At 44.2% G+C, this 21,263-nt stretch overlaps 1 protein-coding gene across 1 annotated transcript in view; it reads right to left on the bottom strand.

Annotated features, from left to right (window-relative positions):
- LOC311225588 (fibroblast growth factor receptor-like 1) overlaps window positions 1-20,146 on the bottom strand; it is a 73,070-nt gene extending 52,924 nt beyond the window's left edge. The window contains exons 1-2 of the mRNA XM_084310953.1: window positions 19,861-20,146; window positions 19,106-19,201 (exon numbers count right to left, since the gene is read on the bottom strand). Coding sequence (XP_084167079.1) covers window positions 19,106-19,190 — 85 coding nt within the window. The 5' untranslated portion in view covers window positions 19,191-19,201; window positions 19,861-20,146. The remainder of the gene's footprint in view (window positions 1-19,105; window positions 19,202-19,860) is intronic.
- Between the last annotated feature and the right edge of the window lie 1,117 nt (window positions 20,147-21,263).

Genomic DNA, 21,263 nt, shown 5'->3' with positions numbered 1-21,263 from the left:
CCACCCTTTATCAGACAGTATACAATGAAGCCAGAGTCGGAGGAAGCTATATCACATCAGATTGAGGGACTGTTAAAGGGGGGAGTGCTCGTCCCTTTCAAATCCAGATGTAATACACCTATCCACCCAGTGCTAAAGGCGGACAGGGCTAGGTACAGACTGGTACACGATTTGAGGGCGGTGAACGACGTGGTGTCTGGACCAGAGGCGGAAGTCGCTAATCCACACACCCTCCTGACAAACATCCCGAGTAGCTCGCAGTACTATACGGTCATTGATCTCACGCAGGCATTCTTCAGTGTTCCATTGGAAAAAGAGTCTCAGTATCTGTTTGCTTTTACCCACAGGGGGAAACAATACTCTTACACCCGGTTGCCACAAGGGTTCGCGCACTCGCCGCATTACTTCTCGAAGGCGCTCAAGGAAGACTTGCAAGGAGTGTGCGACACACTACTCAGCACGGTTTTACTGTATGCAGATGACATTCTAATCTGCTCGGATACACGTCAGCAGTGCCATGAGGACTCCATCAAAGTTTTGAGTGGATTAGCCGTGGGAGGCCACAAGGCATCCCGTTCAAAACTGCAGTACTGCCAGCCAAAAGTTGAGTACTTGTCTCGCGTCATTCAAAAGGGCATAAAAAGCATCTCACCCACGCAGCTTGAAGCTGTATCCAAGGCACCTAGGCCATTGACGGTCCGACAGATGATGACGTTTTTAGGGATGACTGGGTACAGCTCTGAGTGGGTGGAGGACTATACGATAGCGACAGCGCCGTTGAGGATGATGATAAAAGAGGCGGGTACAGACAAGCTTCGCGCTCCCTTGACATGGACCGAGGAGGGGGAGGACGCGTTCATAAACATTAAGCGTCTGTTGTTACAGGCCCCTGCCCTGGCGCTGCCGGATTATGAGAAGTGTTTCCACCTATTCGTCTCACATAGAGCGCAGCATGCGACAGCTGTCCTGACTCAAACACAGGGGGGGAGTGGGAAAAACAACCGATAGCATATTACTCTAGAGCTCTTTCGCCGGTAGAGCAGGGTCTGCCACCTTGTTATCAGGCCCTGGCCGCAGCACATTTGATGTATGAGAAGGCAACGGCCGTGACAATGGGATATGACATTTGCATTTGGACACATCACAAATTGGCAAACTTGATTGAAAGAGGCAAATTTGTTCTGACCAGCCAACGGCAACAGGCTTACATGAGGCTCCTGCAGTACTCGGACGTTACGATAAAAACATGCCACGGCAGTAACCCGGCGGATCTGGTACCACTCCCGAGCGAGGGTCAACCGCATGAGTGTGAGGTGGAGGTACAGGCTTTCGTGAAACTCCGTCCTGATTTGGGAGTCGACCCGCTCGCGATAGCAGAACTCTCACTTTTTGTGGATGGGTCCTGCTATCGGGAGGGGGAAAATTTAAGGTCAGGATACGCCGTCGTACAGTGCAAACCTAACGGAGAAACACTAACAAGAAAGGCCGGACAATGCATGCAACCATGTTCGGCCCAGCTTGCAGAACTAATAGCACTAACAGAAGCATGCATAATAGCTAAAGATCGCACGGTTAACATCTTTTACAGACTCTGCGTATGCGCATGGCGTATGCCACCTATTCGCGGCCATTTGGAAGGCAAGAGGCTTTAAGAAATCGGACGGCTCACCGATCCTTCACCACAAGCAGGTTGTGGCGCTTATTCAGGCTGTAAAGTTGCCCAAAAGCATTGCTATCGTAAAGTGCCAGGCACACAGAAAAGACCTGTCCTTTGTGACGACGGGAAACAACGCGGCGGACGAGGCCGCGAAGGCGGCGGCTGCGGTGCCGTCCACGGCTGTTCTGATGTTTGCGGCCGAACTGACGACTGAGGTAACTGAGGATAATTTGAGTGATCTTCAGGACTCAGCCACGCAGGCCGAGAAACAGTCGTGGACGGAGAGGGGGGCTGTAAGGGGGGCAGATGGTCTGTGGAGGAGTCATAACGGTTTGATAGTCGCCTCCATCGATCTTCTGTCCTTAGTGATACCTGAGGCTCATGGTGTTGATCACTGTGGAAGAGCAGAGACCCTGAAACGAATCACGAAAATGGGATTTTGGTCCCCAAAGCTTCAGGCACAAATTGACGTTACACTAGCCAGGTGTTTAACATGCTTACAGGGCAATGTGCGCAAAGGAGTACCGACAGTGGCGGCTTACACACCCCTCCCTGAGGGACCATTCAGACATCTGATTATGGACTATACAGACATGATAACGCCAGTGCAGGGCAAACGATACCTCCTGGTAGTAGAGGACTGCTTTAGTCGCTGGATTGAGGCCATTCCATCTAAACACAAGAACGCGGACACAGTGATCAAGTTCCTGTGTCGCGAGGTCATTCCGAGATTTGGAATTCCCACGATATTACAAAGCGATAATGGCCGCGAGTTCATCGACAAGGTGGTTAAAGGGCTGATGCAGAAATTAGGTATAAGACAGCGCCTTTCCTGTGTCTATAGTCCCGGGTCGCAGGGGAAGGTGGAAAGGGCCAATCTGGTCATTAAAAACAAACTGTTGAAAATCTGTATGCAAACTAAGCTTAACTGGATTGATGCTTTGCCACTTGCTCTGATGGCTATTAGAAGCAGCGTAAACCGCCAAACACAGCTAACACCGCATGAAATGCTTACAGGCCGCAGCATGCCAGCACCGCCATTTAGACACCTGGCTAGGGGCCCGGCATTAGATATTTTTGAGCAAGATCTGAAAAAATATCTTCAGCAAGTGACTAAAATACATGAAGCTGTGTTTCGACAGGAGCAGAGAAAGGAGAGAAAGGGGGAAAAGGAGGCGGAGAAGGAAGCCACCAAACCGAGACTGATCCCTGGGGACTTGGTCTTCGTAAAGGTCCACAAGAGAAAGTGGTCATCACCCCGGAGAGAGGGCCCGTACGAGGTGATCCGATCGACTGGAACGGCAGTCCAAGTCAAAGGATCAGCGACCTGGTTCCACTTCAATCACTGCATAAAGGCCAGCGGCGATCTCTTGGGGGATACAATCGATCGCAGTTATGCAGAACCCGACATGGAGGGTCCGAGACGGCAACTGGAAGGTGCAGTGCCTGCTGATGCTCCCGCAGATGTTGGCAGCAGTGTGCGGACGGTCGGCCGGGCACAACGACGTCATTAAGAACCGTCACGGTCGACCCGTCCTTGAGGATGACGGGTTTGAGTGGGTAGGAGTCCCACGGGGTCCCGCTCAGGCTCAAGTACCAGCAGGCTTTCATGACCAGGCTCAGAATCAGGCGCCCCCTCTTCCCTCCATCGAGGAAGGGGGGGAGAAGATAAGACTACAACCAAACGGGGTGTTTCCCGTAGGACCGCAAGGGCATGTTTTTGATTTTGACCATTCCCCCGTTACAGGCGGGGATACTTACCATTATACTAACGAGCATCGGGTTGTGGGGGTAGATAGGAGAGTTGAGCCTGTCCCGAACCAATCACAGGGGACAGGGGTGAGGGGAAAAAGGGAGGTCAAGGACACTGAGTCGGAAGAGGTGGGGGGACAGGATATGTTCCAGAGGACAGCCGGAACGTTGAGGGACTCAGTGGGCTCACTCTGGTTATGTCTGCTCCAAGGCACGTCCGGATAGGCTGCTGGTGAAGGGCACGAAGGTCAGTTGGGCTCAGTGTGACAGGGACGCAGAGGCATGGGAGGGGCCCCATAATAGTCGCCCTTGGTGCGAGGCAGAGTGTTTGGGGTTTCTCGGCTCTAGTCGTTTTAAGGCGGCAGGAAACGTCACGGATTTCAAGGATGTCACTATGCGGGAACGTTGTAGGAAATTGGATGTACGTGTGCAGGGGGTAGCGACGGGGTTGCCAATACCCAGAGGTGTCAAACTATGGCTGACCAAGGATTTCGAGTGCTTGCAAAAGGAGGGGACCCGGGATGTAGGGGAGGTGGCAGAGGGGCGGTGCACTACTATTTGGAGCATCACGACTAACTGCACGAAAGAAGGAAAGTGTGGACACGGGGTCGTGTTAAAGGGAGTGGATACCAACCCACGGCCTGTAGCTTGCCCTTTTCATGTCCAGGATATGGCACTGGCGGACCAATACTGGCTCTGCGGCGGTAGGAGGTTGAGGAATACACTTCCTTTAGATTGGTCAGGTAGATGTGCCCGGGTTCAGGCGATCATGCCAATGGTGGTCCTACCATTATCAGTGACGGAAGGACCTTCTGAGTCTCCTATCTCTCGAACGAAGCGTAGCTACAAGGCAGACCCAAGGGTGTATCTGGACAGCATAGGACAGCCAAGGGGCATTCCAGCCGAGTTCATGGCTAAGAATGAGATTGCGGCAGGGTTTGAGTCTATTCTGCCATGGATATCGGTCAATAAGAACACCGGGTGGATCAACTATTTGTTTTACAATCAGCAGCGGTATCTCAATTACACCGAGGAGGCGTTGGATGCAATGGGGGACCAGATGCACGCGACCAGTACGGTGGCGTGGCAGAATAGACAGGCTCTGAACTGGTTAATGGCGGAGAAGGGTGGAGTCTGTTCCATGTTTGGACAGTACTGCTGCACATTCATTCCGACGAATGTGGGGCCAGGGGGAAAGTTCTCCGAGGCCATGGCTAAGCTGAAGGATTTGAGGGAGGAGTTGAGGGGGAATTCTGGCCGGAATGAAGAATGGTGGGGGAGTGGGGTGTTGGAAAGATTGGGACAGTGGGGAAGCATAGTGATGCAGACGGGGATATCCATCGGGGTGGCAGGGTTGATATTGGTTCTCCTTTTCTGTTGTGGTATGCCTCTCTTGGGTAGGCTGGTAACTTCACACGTAACGAGCCAAATGCTGATGGTGGGACAGAAAGAGATTGAGCCACAAATCGGGCCATATCCTCAGCTTTATGCTGCCTTAGAGGGAGACGAGGGGATAGAGGATTAGGGGTATGGTGAGGTAGGGACATTTTCTTTTTGTTGGTTCTTTCCTTTAAGAGTGACGGGGGATGGTCTGAGTGCAGTTTTGTTGGTTTATTCCTTTAACTAGGAATTTTAGTCTGATTTTCTAATGATCCTTCGGCATAGAGATTGCAACCATTGAAAATCATTGCATTGTTTTTTATTTTTTTATTATTTTTTGTTTATTTTACTTGTGGTCCTGGTCAAACTGGAATGGGAAGGGGCATCGGCAGAGTGTCGGTTCTGAGCCTGAGGAAGCATTGAGAAGAAGTGGTCTGGGGATCGGTTCTGGGGACTGGAGGGACAAAGGGGGGGGCTAACGCAGTGGGCAAGATGGGCACCTCCCGTCGAAGATGGGGGGGACACGTGGTGAGGTCGGTACCAGCGCCTCCCGTCCAGGCATGGGGACATGCTTCTACGAGGACTGGAGGTGTGGCGTGGTGGTTGCTGTATTGGCAAAATGTGACTTTTGGCAATGCGGTGAGGAGACTATGGCGTGGGCATGGAAGGGGGGCTGAGCGATGGACACTGGGACTCAATGTTATGGAAGAGACAATGTAATTTTTTTTGGGAGGGATGTTCTATGTTTAGTTCTGACGGTCAACTTCTCCTTTCCCTGATGAGAGTCGCGGTTTCCGGCCGGAACTGTGGCTCATTTGGTAAGCGGTGGAGGTTGGGGGGATTTGTCTGTCAGGTTAGGATTATAAATTGGGGTATTTTGTTGATGTTTTATTATTACTCTTGTTTGGAATGGTTTTGTGTTTTGGTAAGAACGGTAGTCAGCCTTTGTTGGTCCGTTAGGGGTCCAGTGAATGAAGTAAGGTTTCTGGTTTAGATTAGGCATTTAAACTTTTATTATATAATTGTGGTTTCTCGTTTAGTTAGACGTTCACATTTTCTTGGTTATATGATTTGGGTGGGACTAGGGATAGCCCCAAATGGGGGAATGTTGGGGAAAATGTGTATGAGGTGGACTAGTTTAATATAGGTCAACTAGCAGTGCTGAAAGACGGTCTGGCTGACGTTCTTAAAACAATTTAGAACAGATGGATATTTCAGTACGGCATGTTGTGTGCTGGTAATCTCGTACATTGTGTGCTTTCATATCTTGTTATTTTCTCTCTTTCACACAGGCACAGCACACACACACAGACACACGGACACACACACACACACACACATTCCCTGTGACATAATACACACATACAATACACATACGTCTGTACACACACACACACACACACACACACACACACACATCTCACTCTCTACATCATATCGTGTGTGGATATCATATCTTGCTTATCTCTCTTCATGTTCTCTCTCCGATGTTAAATCTACGTATCATCTTAATGTACGTCATGTCAGATCTGACATGATGTGATACGTCATCATATCTGTCATGGGGGGGCAGGACTGAGAGGGGATTTAGGGACAGGCAAAGGGATCCAGGACAGAGTGTTTTTTGTTCAAGCTGTGGTGATCCTCTTTGACCCATAGCTCTTGCTGTTAAAGAACTTATTTTCTTAAATAAATTACCTATTTGTTACAATTGGAAATATCGTCTCCTGCTGTGTTAAACAACCTTTCCACAACAGTATGTTTATGGTTTCTCACTGATTGTGAATTCAGTGCATGTTAATATATACTGTATTATGTAATATATATTGTACTACGTATGATTCCATTTGATTAAGAATATGGTATGTATAGTAAATAATATGTTTGAGAAAAAGGATATTGTCACTCTCTGATTTTAATACCAGCGCCATCAGCAGCCGCCATCACCCCAGTCATCACACACATAATAAACCTCTCCATAAAACAGGGACACGTCCCCAAGGACTTCAAAATTGCGAGAGTGACCCCCCGTGCACAAAAAGGGCAGCAAATTAGACCCAGGCAACTACCGCCCTGTTTCTATTCTTACCTCCATCTCGAAAGTCATGAAAAAAATTGTCTACGAACAGGTCAAAAAGTACCTAGCGGGAAAAAATCGAATCTACGAATTCTAATCTGGCTTCAGAACATCCCACTCCACTGACACATGCCTTCTCTATTTGAAAGACCACATCAAACAAGAGGTGGACGCGGGAAAATACTGCGGCATGGTCATGCTGGACCTACAAAAGGCCTTCGACACTGTCAATCACTCCATTCTGATTGACAAGCTAAAAGCAATTGATAGTTTATCAGTGAGCTGGATGCAATCCTACCTTGAGGAGAGAGAACAGATGGTGGAGGTAAACGGTACTCTATCCCCCCCCCCCCCTCACAGTGAGCTGTGGTGTTCCACAAGGAAGCATACTAGGACTGCTACTGTTCCTAATTTATGCAAATTACATGTCGTCAGCTTGTGATTGCAACTTGTTCTTGTTCGCGGACGACTCAGCCCTGCTGGTCTCTGACAAGAACAAGTTACAGGTTGAAAAAACCCTCAGCTCAGAACTCTGCAGAATCTGCACCTGGCTCGCTGATAACAAACTATCATTACACCTGGGTAAAACAGAGTCCATTCTCTTCGGATCAAATAACAAACTCAGCAAGACCGACGGCTTCTCAGTTACAGTGGGTGACAATATTGTCACAAGGAAAGATGAAATTACATACCTAGGTTCCATCCTAGAGGCAAATCTTTCCTGTGACAAAATGGCATCCAATGTAATAAAAAAAAAAGTCAACCAACGAACTAGATTCCTGTACCAGATCTCCTCTCTGGTAAACAAGAATACCCTGAAGACTCTGGCAGGAGCACTCATTCAAGGGTACTACGACTATGCTTGCACCTCATGGTACCAAAGCACCTCAAACTAAGGCGCTAAAAACAAGATTACAAACATCACAAAACAAACTGGTCAGACTACTACTTGACCTTACTCCTAGAACCCACCTCACCCCTGCCCACTTTGACTACCTAGGATGGCTTAGAGTAGACGACTTGCAATGGGCCTGGTCTACAAGATACACTATACGACTAAGGTACCCATGTACATGTCAAAATACTTCCCAAAGGTCAGTGAATACCACGACCACAACACCAGAGGAAGCTCAACAAATCATGTTAAACCCAGATTCGGCTCAAACAAGGGACTAAACACGTTTCGCAATTATGCCACATCAATGTGGAACGCCATACCCAAAGCTGTAAAGGAATGTGAATCACTACCCACTTTCAAAACCACTCTCAAAGAGCACCTACGGGAGACTGCAATTCAAAACTGGCCCCTGTAAATGTACAGTAAATGTCCTAACCCAATAATACACGAGACCCTCTTCTTGGGACAAAGTAAGGTTTTGTCGATATCCCAATGTACAGTTTTGCTTGTATTGTACAGTTTCCCCCACCCCACCTACCCAACCCAACCCCACCCCGCCTACCCAACCCCCCCCACCCAACCACCTCCAATGTACAGTTCCCCACCCCACCCCACCTACCAAACCTCCTCCAATGTACAGTTTCTACATCAAATGTATATACTCTCTTTTTTAGACTCTTTTGGTATCACAAACAGTACTGTATTTGTAAATCTGGTATGTCGTAAATGTATAGATGTAGCAGTACTGTCTATCTGTATGTCATGTATGTCATAATATATGTTATGATGAATTGAAAATGGGGGACCCTGATGTAAACAAGACGAAAGTATTTCTCTGGTCTGCATCCCCTTAACAATTGTGTGTATTGAGCTGTACTGTATTGTATCCATTCTGCAATCTGTTAATAAAGTTTTCAATCAATCAAGTGACTCAGTGCATGTGTGTGCGTGTGTTCCTGTGTGTGTGTTCCTGTGGGTCGCCCATCGCATGTGTGTGTTAATCTTTTTTTTTTTTTTTTTTTTTTTTTTATTATTGCAAAACAAAACTTATTAAAAGTCAGTACTCAACACACAATGTATAATGAAACTTTCAGTAAAGGTGGTTAAAATATATGCAAGTACAGAAACAGGATAAAACAAAAATAGTCAATAATAACATTTTAACCGTATACAGTGTATATCCAGCGAAGTTACAATTATATAAATGTTAGTATATAATATACCCCTAATACCTATTTTCTAAAACCCTACACACATATGCTCCAGCTCAAACCCCCCCCTCCCGGACCCCCTCTTGGATAGTACCTCCATTATCCCTCACTCCTAACCAGACACTACCATTATAGGCTAGCTTTTATTCTCTCCACCACTTCTAACCACATTGACATTTTGGATTCATTGAGCCCCAGAATTCTTGCTGTAGATATTTCTTGATATATCACATCGAGATATGTAAGAAACCACACTTTCCGGCACATTTTTTCCGGTTGAAACCAACGTGATGCGATCAGTTTTTTTAGCTACTGTGATACCCGATAAAACCAATCTTTTTAGTTGTGGATTCACTGCACACTCAAAAACATCATTCAATAGCAATACCGCGGGGTGTACAGGTATATTCCAAAATACGAGTATTGATAATTGTTGGGACACATCTTTCCAGAATGCCTTAACTGGTGGGCAGTCCCAATACATGTGCATAAATGTTCCTTCGTCCCCATTTGTACATTGGGAGCATTTGGAGTCTTGTATAAGCCCCATTTTGCACAGCCTTATAGGAGTCAAGTATGTCCTGTGAATATAGTTCAGATTGATTTGTTGATGATCCGGGTTCCTTGATGTAAGTCGGACATTTGCCCAGGCTCCTTGCCAATCAAAGTCATTTTCCAGGTCTGGTATATCCCTCCTCCAGACATTGTCTAGTTGAAGGGTTTCATACGAGGACGTTAGTAATTGATAATAAAAACCTGATACAAAACCTCCCAATGTATCTCTTTCATAGAAAAATTTGTGGTATCTGTGGTGTTCAATTGGTATGTGTAATGGAACACCGTGAGATCTCATACAAAGTCGTAACTGTATGTAAAAAAGCCATGTCGACTCGGTGAGGTTAAACTTTATGCATATTTCGACATAACTACAGAGGCCCTTGTTATTAAAAATATCCCCTAATGAGTGTATGCCTCTCTCTTCCCATATAGGGAATCTTATAGGTCGTTTTCCCATTAAGAGAGCATTGTTATTGAATATGGGAGTGTGATTATGCCATACTTGAGGGTTAGGAAATTTCCTTTGTGTTTCCCGCCATGTCCTGATTGCATGGGTAATTATTGGGCCAAATTCTCGCTCACAATGCTTGATTGAAAGTTTAGTGTATGCTATGTCTTTCAATCTCTGTGGGGCTACTATGTTTTCTTCTAATTTTCTCCAAGATACCAAAGCCTCGGGGTCAAACCATATCTTCTTCAATGGTCTTAATGTGAAGGCATTAAAATATTGTAAAAAATCTGGGACTGCCATGCCACCGTCTGCTTTATTTCTCTGTGCGGTGGATCTTTTTATGCGAGGTGGTTTGTTATTCCAAATAAATTTGTATGTGGAGGTTTGTAATCTTTTCCAGTAGCCCTCTGGAGGAGGTAACGGAAGCATTGAGCTGAAGAAATTGATTCTTGGTAATACATCCATCTTAACTATTGATACCCTTGCCTGTACTGAGTTTTTAAGTTTTGCCCACCTGTCCAGGTCGTCTTTGATTTTGTTCTGTATTTTTGTGTAATTGTGCTTCACCGTTTGTCTTATGGTGGGAAATATTTCCACACCCAAGCATCTGAAATGTTTGACCATGGGTATCGCACCTGGGAGGGTTGTCTCTTTTTTTGCACTGGTGTTAAGAGGAAGAAAAGCCGACAGTGCAGGAAAACACGCAGCATACTCTCTCTCTCTCTCTCTCTCTCTCTCTCTCTCTCTCTCTCTCTCTCTCTCTCTCTCTCTCTCTCTCTCTCTCTCTCTCTCTCTCTCTCTCTCTCTCTCTCTCTCTCTCTCTCTCTCTCTCTCTCTCTCTCTCTCTCTCTCTCTCTCTCTCTCTCTCTCTCTCTCTCTCTCTCTCTCTCTCCCTCTCCCTCTCCCTCTCCCTCTCCCCCTCCCTCCCTCCCGCAGCTGTTGGCATCTATCGGTGAAACTGAATGTACCATGATAGACTTGTATTAACCCCAAAAATCGCGCTCGCGCGCTGCGCGCGCTCGCATTACATTTGATAATAAATGCCCTTTTATGAAATATCGGGCACCTGCCTTTCTAAAGTCCTGTGCACGTCCCTGCATCCAGGGATAGTATCGCCTTAGGTGTGATGTCCTCTTTGTCTGTATCTAGTACGTGCAGTATTCGCCTTATGTTATCATTGATCAGGCGACCTTTTATGAAGCCTGTTTGGTCCGGATGAACTAAAGACGTCATATGCTTTTGCAATCTGATGGCTAATATCTTAGAGTACAGTTTGACATCGGTTCCGAGGAGGCTTAAAGGACGGTAACTACCGCACTCAGTGGGGTCTTTGTCTTTTTTGTGAAGAACTGAAATGAGTGCGGTATTTTGGTGTTCTATGAAGCTTCCCTCTTTGACTGAGTATAAGATCATATTTAGTAATAAGGGTCCAAATATGTCCCAGCAAGAAATGTACATTTCTGATGGGATACCGTCAATTCCCGGAGCTTTGCCGTTTTTCATTCCGGATATGGCCTTCTTGAGTTCTTCTAATGTGATCGGTACTTCTAACTGTTTAGCGTCTTCCTCCGTAAGTTTAGGGAGAGTAATTTGATTAAGATATGTGTCTAATTTGTCTTGATCAAAGGTCGTTTCTGAGTTATATAAATCGGAGTAGAATTCTTTGAATGTATCGTTTATTATTTTGGGTTCTGTTACTAGAGCTTGTTGTTTCCTAATGGCAGTTATATCTGCAAATTTTGCATTAATTCTTAGTCGCATGGCTAATAGGTGACTAGGTTTAGAACCTTGGAAGTACTGCTGTTGTCTAGTGCTGCGTATTTGCAATTCCGATTTTTGTCTGTACATTGCTTTGATCTCTGTCTTTAGAATGTTAACTTGGTTATCTAGTCTGGTAGAGTTGTTGTATTTTAAAGAATTAAAAAGCGTTGAGTAAAGCGTTTCCATTTCAGACAGTTTTGTGTTTTGATTTTTGCGCAATATGGAGGTAAATCTATCCGAGAAATCCTTGATCATATTCTTTACCGACATCCATAATATTCTGGGATCTTGCACCGAGTTAGTATTGTCTTGTAGGAATACTGTGAGAGCTTCTTTAATTTGTGTAATGAATTCCTTGTTGTTAAGCAGCAGCGAATTAAAACGCCATCTTGGGGCCCGGGCAGATAGTGTACCAAATGTTGCTTTCAGGATTAAGTAGCAGTGATCTGATAGCGCATTGGGTGTCATTTCCACTTCATATTTATCAAATATTCTCGGGGATGCAAAGACGTAATCAATTCTGGATAGTGTGTTGTGTCTCGCCGAACGACAGGAGTACTTGCGGGTCATGGGGTTAAGTGAACGCCATAAATCAGTTACTCCTGTTGATTTCGACCAATCTTTTAATGCTTTAGATGAATTCTTTTGTTCGCTTGAGAAGGAAAGGTAAGTTTTGTCCATCCTTGGGTTCCAAATGGCATTAAAATCCGCACCTATTATATATGAGTACTCGGGATGGTTTAACATTTCTCCTGTTAGTGAAGTGAAGAAACCCACTTCGTACAAATTCGGGGCATATACCGCTGCCAATGCAATTTTCCTGTTATTGTGTATAATCCTAGCTATAGTTATGCGCCCCTCAGCATCCGACCATACCCCTTTCAATTCGATATTTAATTTGCGTCTGACGACTATGGCTACCCCTCTAGTTCTCGTAGCAAAAGATGAGTGACTAATATTATGGTATATGTTATCCGCTAACGTATTTATGTCTCCCTCTAAAATGTGCGTTTCGCTTAATAGAGCCACGTCCACATGTTCTTTTTTCATCAGTGTGAGCACGCTTTTGCGCTTGTGTTGTTTGTTTATCCCACCGGTGTTCCATACCATTATATTCAAACTAGCCATAGTCTATGCATGTTTTCGTGTAGTTTTTGGTAATGTTTCTGGAGTATGAAGCTACAATAGATGTACATCCAATTAATGAGGTCCCGTTGAGAGCGGAGCTTAAAAACATATATATATACAAATAAAAATCCCCTATTTTCCCCTCACCCAGAAAGTCGAACATGCCTGTGTTCCAAGAACACATCCTCCGCGATTGACTTTCTCCCATGGTCCACCGGATTGCCCAAACTGAGCATTGTAATCCTAATTTTCCTATGCTAATTGCCATAGGATCTAACATTTCCATTCTATTGCAATAGAATGTCGCTTTTGGTCTTGCACCTTCCCTTACTGTAATGAAGTATTGTGATAAATAACATAAAGATAAAAATAAAAAAATAAAATAAAAAAAGAGAATAAACCTTCATCGACATATTCCTTTGAACCCTCCACTAACGTGTGGGGAAAAAAAAGGAAAAGATTGTAGAGCAATATTGACACCTTAATGTGAAGAACATTGGAAAAGAATAATGTAAGTTAAAATATATCTAAAAAATATAGAGTAATATTGACACCTTAATGTGAAGAACTTTGGAAAAGAACAATGTAAGTTAAAATATATTTAAAAAATATAGAGTAATGAGAAGAAAAAATTAAATAAAATAAAAATCAATGGAAAGATATAGATAAGGAATAAGAGATAAATAATTATCAACGTGGAGAAGCCACTAGAACCGATTTACTGATTAGATAAGATAGAAAAGCAGCGCCTTTTAGCGCTTCAATGTGCCTTTAATGGAGTGATTACTTAAATTGTTAGAATAACCTTGCTGTGCTCATACGTTTATGTGTGGTTAATTTTAAAGTATTATTAAGGACTGATTGCACTTCATTTAATTTATTATCTGCTATGTGTATACACACCGAATGTTATTGTTAGAGTTGTATGCTTCGTTGTCATGGTGCCTTATATTCTAGAAGGTTGTAGAATATACTAGTGCCTAGACTATTTTACTTTCCAGAATGATCTAAGAGTCCCAGGGCATTTGAGCGGTAAACCCAGAATATTCCAGATAGATCTTTTTGCAATGATATTTATTTGTCCCCTCTGAGACCAGAGACTGAAATTATAATGTATTATGAATCGTATTATACACAGTACACTTTGTTATAGATGACTTGCATATCGTTTGCTACTTTGATGAACACAACAATGTCATTCCAACACTGGTGGAATGACCTCATTGATGAACACAATAAAGTCATTCCAACACTGGTATATATTTAGAGAGAGGCTTAACTGTTTCTGGCATTTTCGTCATGCTTTGGGTTATTTGCTACATTTTGATTCAGGAAATCATCAGCTTCAAAAGGTGTATATGGACCTGACCTGCGGCCGTTATTGCCCAAGAATGATAACAGCGCCGGATATGCTAGCCTTGGCTTGTAGCCGGCTTTGTACAGCTTTTGCATCACATCTTTGTATGGTAGACGTCGGATGATGGCCTCTTTGCTCAAATCTTCGTAGATAAATATTGGTTTATCACCATACTTCAGCTTCCCACGTTGGTTGCGAGCATATTTGATGATGTCATCCCTTGTGGTAGTTTTCCGCAGAGTGACAATGATGACTCTCGGCCCGTTGATACTTTGCCCCTGGGAACCGATTCTGTAAACTTGTTCCACTTCTGGCACTTTGTTTGGATCGGTGTTATCCAAAATCGTTGATAACTCTTTTGGAAAGTTGATGTCTTCGCAGTTCACTGCTTCATCAAGCCCCACAATGCGGATGTTATTCCGCCTGTGGTAACGTTGGGTTTCTAGTTGCCTCTCCATCGCTTCGTTTTTAAGCCCTTGTATTTCCCTCCGATATTCATCTTTCACTTTTTCCATCTCTTCTCCCATCTCTGTCATGCTACCTTCGTTCGCCTTGACTGCTTTTGTGTTTTCTGTCACCGAAATCTCCACTGTCGTGATTCGCTTTGACTGTGCATCGATCGCTTTCTTGACTTCTTCTAATTTCTCATCGATGCGATCGAATTTAGCCTCGATGCGATCGAATTTAGCATCGACGTTTGCCTCGAGCGCCTTGATGTGTGTAATCTGCAGGTTAGACTGTTCTACCATCTGTTCTTTCATCAGGTTAGACTGTTCTACCATCAGGTTAGTCAGTGTGTTGAAATCGGGTGGATTTCTGCTTTCTTCAGTTGGCGGCATATGGTAGATAGATGCAGTGACGTTGGAATCCATAAATCTGGCTGCTCTCCCTTTCACGGAGCTTGAATCTGTACCTTCTTTTATGTTGGTCTCTATTGACTCTCTTTCGGGGACCGTAATCGATGATCCCGGTAAATTGTGTGTTAATCTGATGACAAATAAAGACGTCTACTTCTACTTCTACTTCAATACTCCTCACCTTCAAAGCCCTCCATAGTCTGGCCCCCCCTACCTGATTGACCTCCTTCTCCCTTACCACCCCACCCGTTCCCTCCGGTCCTCTTCCACTGCTTCCCTCACTGTCCCATCATCCAGACTGAAAAGTTTTGGTGACCGGGCTTTTTCATGAGCTTCACCCAGACTTTGGAACACCCTCCCTCCGACTGTCCGAGACTCTCCCTCACCTTTAAATCCCAACTCAAAACCTACCTGTTCTCCCAAGTATACAACCTACCCTACCGGCCATAACCACCCTCCTCCAACCTACCACCTCCCCTCCCCTTCCCTACTTTCTCTCCCTCTCCCGCCCCCCCCCCCCCCTCCCCTCGGTTTCCTTACTTCCCTGATTGTTCCCCTACTGGACTCTGTATCTTACTTGTTTCCCGTGGTTGTATGTCCTGCATACTCATACTGTTGCTTATTCCCTGTGGTTCTTTGTTTCTCTGTTCATTTGTTTTGCTCATGTGTCAGCGTCTTTGAAAAGCGCTTTATAAATAAAATGTATTATTTTATTATTATTATTCTACCACTTGGTTGTTTGTTTGTCTGTAAATGTCTTATCTATTGTCATTATTATATGTATGGCCCCCAGGAAGAGTAGCTGATGTTCTAGTAAACAAATAAATCAGGGATGGTGAAAAGTACAACACAGTGCTGCCTGAAGTCCTCTATATACCCCTCTGTGTCCACTCTCCCTCGCTTTCTCCAGATGGGCCCCCATGCCAGAACACCACTGTGTTATACCTTCTGACTATTCAGGCCCTATTTAAAAAATAAGAGGACTTTGGGGTATTTGGTTACTGGGAAACCAGCCTCATTACGTTGAAAGGAAATGGAAAACTGCTTGGAAGCCAAATGGCCTTGTGATTTTAAAGCCCCTTGGCATACAATTTATCTCATAGTACCTTCTTGTTATTATGAGACCATGATGTAACTCCGCTATAAAATGTACATTTTCCAAAAGCGTTGCAGGGCTGTTAGTATGCTCTAAATTTCTCCAGATGGCTGTGCGCAGAGATGTAAATGAGTAAACATTGCCTGGTGTGAAACCCTTTCAATTAAGCGGATCCACATCAGTGACAACACTCACTATGCGTGTCTGTTGATGTTCCTTTTGAGCTAGCAACAGAAAACGTCTCCTTAGATACTATATATACTGTTTGTATAATACAGATTTGCATCCACTTATATTCAATATTAGTTGTGTGTTTGTGTGTGCGCTCGGGTGTGTATGTATTATTTTATTGGTGAATGCAGATGAAGCATTTACAATGTATGTGTACGTGTGTACGTGTGTGTGTGTGTGTGCGCGTGCACGTGCGCGCATGTTTGCTTGCATGCATTGAGTGCATGCATTGCATGTTTTCCTGTTGGTCCTGGTATGTTCTCCAGACACCTTCCACCTCTCTCTCCCTCTCCCATAGTGCAGCTCTGCAAAGCGGGACACAGAGGGCCCATATGTCCTGCCTGCTGCATTCCACAGGCAGCAGTATACCACAGTGGTCCCCTGGCCTGTCACCACATTAGGAGTTCTGCTGGGACACATCACTGAGCACCTCCTCCAGCTGCTATGGGGGGTGGTGGAGCAACAGAGGGCGGGTGGGGTTGGAGGGTTGGGGTGGCTCAGAGGATGTGTGGGGTTCCAAGGGGGTCCTACGAAACCGTACTAACTCAGCCAGTTGTAAAGAGTCCTAACGAAGCAGAGGAGCTCCAGATGTGTGTGTGTGTGTGTGTGTGTGAGAGAGAGAGAGAGAGAGAGTGTGTGTGTGTGTGTGTGTGTGTGTGTGTGTGTGTGTGTGTGTGTGTGTGTGTGTGTGTGTGTGTGTGTGTGTGTGTGTGTGTGTGTGTAGGTGTGTGTGTGTGTGTGTGTGTGTGTGTGTGTGTGTGTGTGTGTGTGTGTGTGTGTGTGTGTGTGTGTGTGTGTGTGAGACTGACTGACAGCAACAGCCTTTGAAAATGCTCACTCTGGCTCACTGTCTGTTCAGTTGAAATGCTTCCATAATGACAGACACACTTCCAAAGTGTTTTTACTGTTTCACACATCAAGTCAAAGCGGTCCTGTCATGTGTAATTCCACTGCGTTAGTCAAAGATGTTATCATAGATTGTAAAATTTTATGGGGGGACAGTTTTACAGCTGTGTCAGCCACGGCCTCTCCATAAAAACGTATGTCTCTAATCAAAACCACTGACTGTATTTCATAGGATATCAAAGTGAAGCTGTTACAATTGGTTCACATCATTTAATAACCGGGGGGGGGGGGGCCTTTGGTCGTATCATCATGTTCTCTGAAAGTACTGGACATATACTTTAACCGCTTCATACGCCATAAGATATATAAGTACTGTATCACACAGAATCTTCTCGCTCCAGTGGCAACCAGGCCGGACTAGTATGTCTGTTTCTCTGCTATATCTGCTATCTTTCAGGGAGAAAGTATGAAAAACAGACTCCATATTCCTCTTCTCTTTTTTTCTTCCCTTCTCTTTTACTGCGATCAAATCAGTTCAGATTGCGGCAGATATATCATCCATCCAGTGAAGCGAGGACTACTTTTTCTCTCTCCACAGTTGGATACCGCTGTAGGTTTTCACCTTCCCTGACATCTGTTAATCTGTAAACATACATAATTGCCTGTCTAATCTTATTTAGCCTCCACATCTTGTTTACTTTTGGTTTATCCATGCAGTGAAGAGTCGGCTGCCACGCTGTGAATGAGGCATTGTCTGCTGCCCCCACAGATCTAATCTACCCCCCCCCTACCCTACCTCCGCTCTCTTCCTTCTAAACCACCGCCTGGCCCCCACCTGCCCCTTCACCAAATGCCCTGATAGCCACATGCAGGTATTGTACCCATCAGACACTCTGTGGCACAGAGCCTGTTTGTCTCTGTCCATGGTAGGGGAGCCTGTACCAGGGAATTATCTCCGGTTGTTTCAGAGTTCTTTTTGATTTAAATCTGTCATTTGTTTTCCTTTATTGCCTCTGAGCTATTTCACTCACCGCACTGGATTGCAACAGACGTTTTTAGGCAAATCGATGATGGTGGATGAAACCCTAACCCTAAACCTAACCTCGACAGTTATTCGCGGTCCATTGACAGGCTTTCCTTGTCGTACAAAGTATTGATACTGGCACAATGTGACGCGCCACAGGAGTGTGGTTAAAATGAGGTCCCCCTGCACTCTTGTCCTGACTCTTTCACTGGGCTCGCTCACACTTATTAAACACACACACTTAAACACACACACACCGTGAGGCTTGAAGCGAGACAGTCCCTGGGGTTGGTTCCCTGGGCCAACCCTGAGAGAGCTGGACTCCAACACTGACTTGTGTTCTTTCACCCTGGGAAGCTGATGGATGTGTTTGTTTGGCTTAGCTGTGGTGAATGCTCACACAGTGTCACACACACTCACGCACACACGCACGTGCACGCATGCACACAGACACACACACAGACACACACACACACACACACACACACACACACACACACACACACACACACACACACACACACACACGGCTATGAGTGAAAAGATCACACACTGGGGGTATGGGTTGGCTTGCCCTCTCTCTTTCCCCAGTGTTGATTTTGGGCTCTGCTAAGAGTGTTTTTTAGTTTTTTCTTTTTTAGTTTGTCCCTCTCTTACCTCTCAGTGTGAAGAAGTTAAAGCCAACTGAGATTTTCTACATGTACACAAAAACACAATTTTACTTGCGCTAAACAATGATGAATCGTGGATTATTTTCAATAATTTGCTATTTTATCACAGAAAGAAAGAAAGAAAGAAACAAATAGATTTGTTTTTTTAACCTCTTGCGCAGTCAGTCAATAAGACAGTCTCAAAGACGAGCAGCAGAATCTTCAGGACTTGCATCTTGACCAAAGACAGCTTCATGTTCCCCAAATCTATAAGACACATGTTCAAAATGACACACTGTAAATGTAGCCTATAGCAGGACCGGATCACACACCAACCCATAGGGAATAGATCTGGGCTATTAGGAGGTTTAAATCTATCTTTTGCTCTCCAAGCCACCTCCATACATAGGCCTATGTTTGAAAATGTTATGGGTAGCCAGTGAAATGCATTCATATCGTTATTATCTATAAGCTATCATACACACAAAAAAGAATAGGATTGTGTGATTTTGTTTAGTAGCTGAAGGCTAAAGCAATTTCAGTGTATTAAGTCGTCGGCCTAATTATATAATAGCTAGCTAGCTACCTATATAAATAGTTAATAATGTGGATATTTGCATTCGTTATGAAAAACATACTTTAGTACACGTGTTTCATAATCATGTCTATGAATATTATTTTGCCGACTGGAGATAAATGTATTTATTTGCTTTACATCAAAATAATGTACGTATTCTATACTTGGTCAGGAATAGCTCAATGTAAACCGAACATGTGTATTTTCCTAATCCTAGCGAGAGCTATAATATTAGAGTCACTTAAACATTTAACCTGTGTGCATGTAGGCTAAATATATAGTACAAATCTACTTTAATACATTGCATAGGCTATAGGCGTACACAATAGTGTTAATAATAATAGCATACCTGAATGCTCAATCAATGTAGTTAACCTCGTATCAACCTCTTGGCAGAAACGCGTTTATCTAAAGTCCGCGGAGTGTCCATGAATCAATTGACAGTGACCGCTCTCACCACTAGATTAGGTTATAATAATATAATAAATACGCACACTAGGTCTGCGAAATAACGGGATTCAAGTGAAATATAGAAGCACGCCCATGAATAGCAACAACGAATAACCGCCTGAACTGCGTTAGCTACTAATTTAAAAACAACTCCAAGCTCCAAGTTGCCTAACTTCACAGCAGTCAACTTCATCAACCAAGTGACTTGTACAGTAGAGGCTGCGCGCCGCAGAGTGAGTTGTCCATCCCAACTCTCAACTTCTGACCAATCACACACCACGATGAACGCATCTGTCACGATATTTATTAACTCTTTACACACACCACCACAAACCAAGCTAGGAGCCTCGTGATTATTAAGTGTGTACGATTTAATTATGAGAAAGGAAATAAAACAAACACCAAATTCCTAGAAAGTTGTTGGCTATCGGGAATGGAAAGACAGTCGCAACAGAAAGCGCATCCTTCCACGGTGTTTTCCAGTTGTGCTAAACTTGAATTTTTATTATTTATTGGCGAACAATACACAACAAACAAACAATAACAATAACAGTGTATTGTTGACTGGATAATTTAATTGAATCCATCCAGATTGCCACATAGGAACTGAATGAACAAGTGCTGCCACCCAGTGGAGTAATGCTGTCCATTCATCTCATTTACGTTTACATTTAGTCATTTAGTGAATGAATGAATGAATGAATGAATGAATGAATGAATGAATGAATGAATGAATGAATGAATGAATGAATGAATGAATGAATGAATGAATGAATGAATGAATGAACGAATGAATGAATGAATGAATGAAAACTTTATTTAACAGATTGCAGAATGGGTACAATACAGTACGGCTCAATAGACACAATTGTTAAGGGGATGCAGACCAGAGAAAGACGTTTGTCTTGTTTACATCAGGGTCCCCCATTTTCAATTCATAGTGACATTTATGACATACACAACATACATGACATTTATGGCATAGGGACATACATGACATACAGGTATTTAGTACTGTTACATTTGTGACATACAATATGCAAATATACAGTACTGTTACCCATAGATCCTGACAGAGTATATACATATGATGGGGAGGGGACGCGTCTATGCTTTTCAAGTTTCAAGTTTCTTTAATAGTTGTCATACAGAAGTACAGAATACTTTTATACAAAATGCTTCTTACTGTTACACTCCAGAGTCTGTGCTAGACAACGCGTTCGTGTTTCCGGGTTCCCGGTGGGGAGAGAATATATACATACGGTGGGGAGGAGACAGTACATTAGGAGGGGGTGGGTGGGT

This window comes from Notolepis coatsorum (genome assembly GCF_963971535.1).
Source record: "Notolepis coatsorum genome assembly, chromosome: 3".
Lineage (NCBI taxonomy): Eukaryota > Metazoa > Chordata > Actinopteri > Aulopiformes > Paralepididae > Notolepis > Notolepis coatsorum.
The sequence above is the reverse complement of the archived record's forward strand: the minus strand, read 5'-3'. Positions and strand labels throughout refer to the sequence as shown.